The 2,173-nt window shown below is 33.3% G+C and overlaps 1 protein-coding gene across 1 annotated transcript; it reads right to left on the minus strand.

Annotated features, from left to right (window-relative positions):
- Window positions 1-991: 991 nt before the first annotated feature.
- Window positions 992-2,168, minus strand: LOC134245332 (uncharacterized; the record flags this gene model as incomplete). Its single annotated transcript, XM_062727630.1, has 3 exons — window positions 992-1,430; window positions 1,559-1,813; window positions 1,970-2,168. Coding segments are annotated over 3 exons (837 nt in total), but the record flags the coding sequence as incomplete, so codon positions are not given.
- Between the last annotated feature and the right edge of the window lie 5 nt (window positions 2,169-2,173).

The following is a 2,173-nucleotide window of genomic DNA, read 5'->3' on the forward strand; positions in this document are numbered from 1 at the left end:
AGACATCCCCAATCCATTCTGTTGTTGAGATGAAAACATAGAATGTCATTGTTGAAGTACTTGTACTAGTTAAATCATTGTCAATAGGAGGAAGATATTTCTGTACAAGTCAAAAAGGAAAATCATAGAATGGAACGTTTAAAAAAATCTTGAATGTCCCGAAGAACACATTTGTCGCTTGCTTTTTAAAAGATTTAAGCATCATCAAATATACAAATACGTATAATGTAATAATTATTCCAACGAACTTCAAATCATTATCACAGAAGTTCGCCTGTTTAATTATAGAATAAAATATGAATTTCTCCACTACTTTCTGTATCTTGCATATGTATGTAACACTAACAGGTGTTTCAGCACGAATTTAATCGAAATCAATGAAAACGCTATATTGTAACATTGTTATATTTTAAAAATGTTAAATGTGTAATGTTTTGAATACCGGTACTCTTGAAGAAACATGTTTACTTTGTAGACATGAAAAAAAAATCATCATTTCAGCAGTTTTATTCTTAAAAATTTTTTTATTATAAATGTTTATATTATATTGAGGGTAATTTCTAGTTTTTCAGAAAGCTATTTGATTTTTATGGCTATATTTGTAATTTATTTATTTATCTTTAAGAGATAGAGAATCGTAATTTTACGAGTTTGTTAAACCATACAAATTGTTAATATTTTTAGCTCAAATTAATTTCAGATGTAATTCTGTGCAATTACTGTATACAGGGAAATTTTCGCCCCCGTTTTATTTTCGCCCCTTTCGCCCTACCCTCATTTGAGCGAATTTAAAACGGGGCGAATTCAAAGAATACTGTATAATTTCTTCAACAAAATTATGACTGGGCGAATTTAAAACGGGGCAAAATTGTTTGCAAGTATAAAAGGGCGAATTTAACACGGGGCGAAAATAATCCTGTATACAGTATACAAGTCATGCATTGAAAATGTTTATAACAATATTTGTGGAACTAGAAACCTACTTCATATAAAGTCCTCCCACACTATTACCTCACTGACTCTGTGTACAGATTGTAATTCAGTTACTTAAGATATTTCTTTTTGAATTTCGTATCTTCTCGTGAGAAACTTTGTAATTTCCTCGGTTAAAACTTTCCATTTCAATCCGTTTTCATCCGGATCATATCTATCAGGATGATAGTGGGTAACTGCTTTTTGTAAGGTTTTCTTAATATTTTCCTCCGCGTCTTTTTCCAGCTTGAATGCTTCATTTTTGGGTGGATAAGTGACATATACATATTTTAAAAACTCAATATTAGTCATTTTCTCGTGTTTTTCCTTGATCCCTTCTAGTTCGCCCTTAATTTCTTCTTTAACCTTTTCTTTTTCCTTGTATTGCTGTTCTTGTTCATGCATGACAGTTTCCTCTTGATACTTTTTCAGCATTTCAGTGCATTCCTTGTACCACTCTAAAATTTTAAAAACCCAAATATTTTGAAAAAAGGGAAATATTTTTAAAACGTACCATGAGGGTTAGTACCAAAATGATTCAACATAGAGACGATTTAATAATGTTATACCGGGATAATACTCTTACCACATGAAACGAACGTGCGGGGTGCCATAGCTACAGCCATCTGAATAGCCCTTTTCAAATACACCTTCGCCTGAGGTTTGAATTTCAGAACCTTTGCATACACGTTTCCTATCCTGGCTAACGATATTGCCTCTTGCTCCATGTCCAGCTCTCTGGCGAGAAGAATCGACTGTTTGTACCAGTCTATTATATCCCACACCATGTTCATGTCCATTGCCTCATAGTAACGGGTAATTTTCTCCAGTAACTCGTCTCCTGTGCATAGAGCATCGAGAAAATATGAGTCTTCTATTTATGCCTAATCATGTGTTGTAAATTCAGAAATGTTCAACTCAAACAAGTCGAAAAATTAATTAGAAGTATCAAAATTGTGTTTTACATATTTTCAGGTACAACTAATTCCAACATTACCTGTTTGTCTGGCTTTTGATGATTCTGCAATGCACATGTGCATGTGTACATCATTTTCTAATACTTCCATCTCACTGAGAATATCTGGTAGTTCCTTTCCATGTTTTCTAGCTTCATGCATAGGGAAGTGACACTCGGCCATCTGATGTTTACATTTCATATAATCCCCCTTTTGCCATGCGTTGATCCCTTCGTGAAAATGGT

Source organism: Saccostrea cucullata, unplaced genomic scaffold, assembly GCF_032062105.1.
Source record: "Saccostrea cucullata isolate Sc308-1 unplaced genomic scaffold, CSIRO_AGI_Scuc_v1 ctg2271, whole genome shotgun sequence".
NCBI lineage: Eukaryota > Metazoa > Mollusca > Bivalvia > Ostreida > Ostreidae > Saccostrea > Saccostrea cuccullata.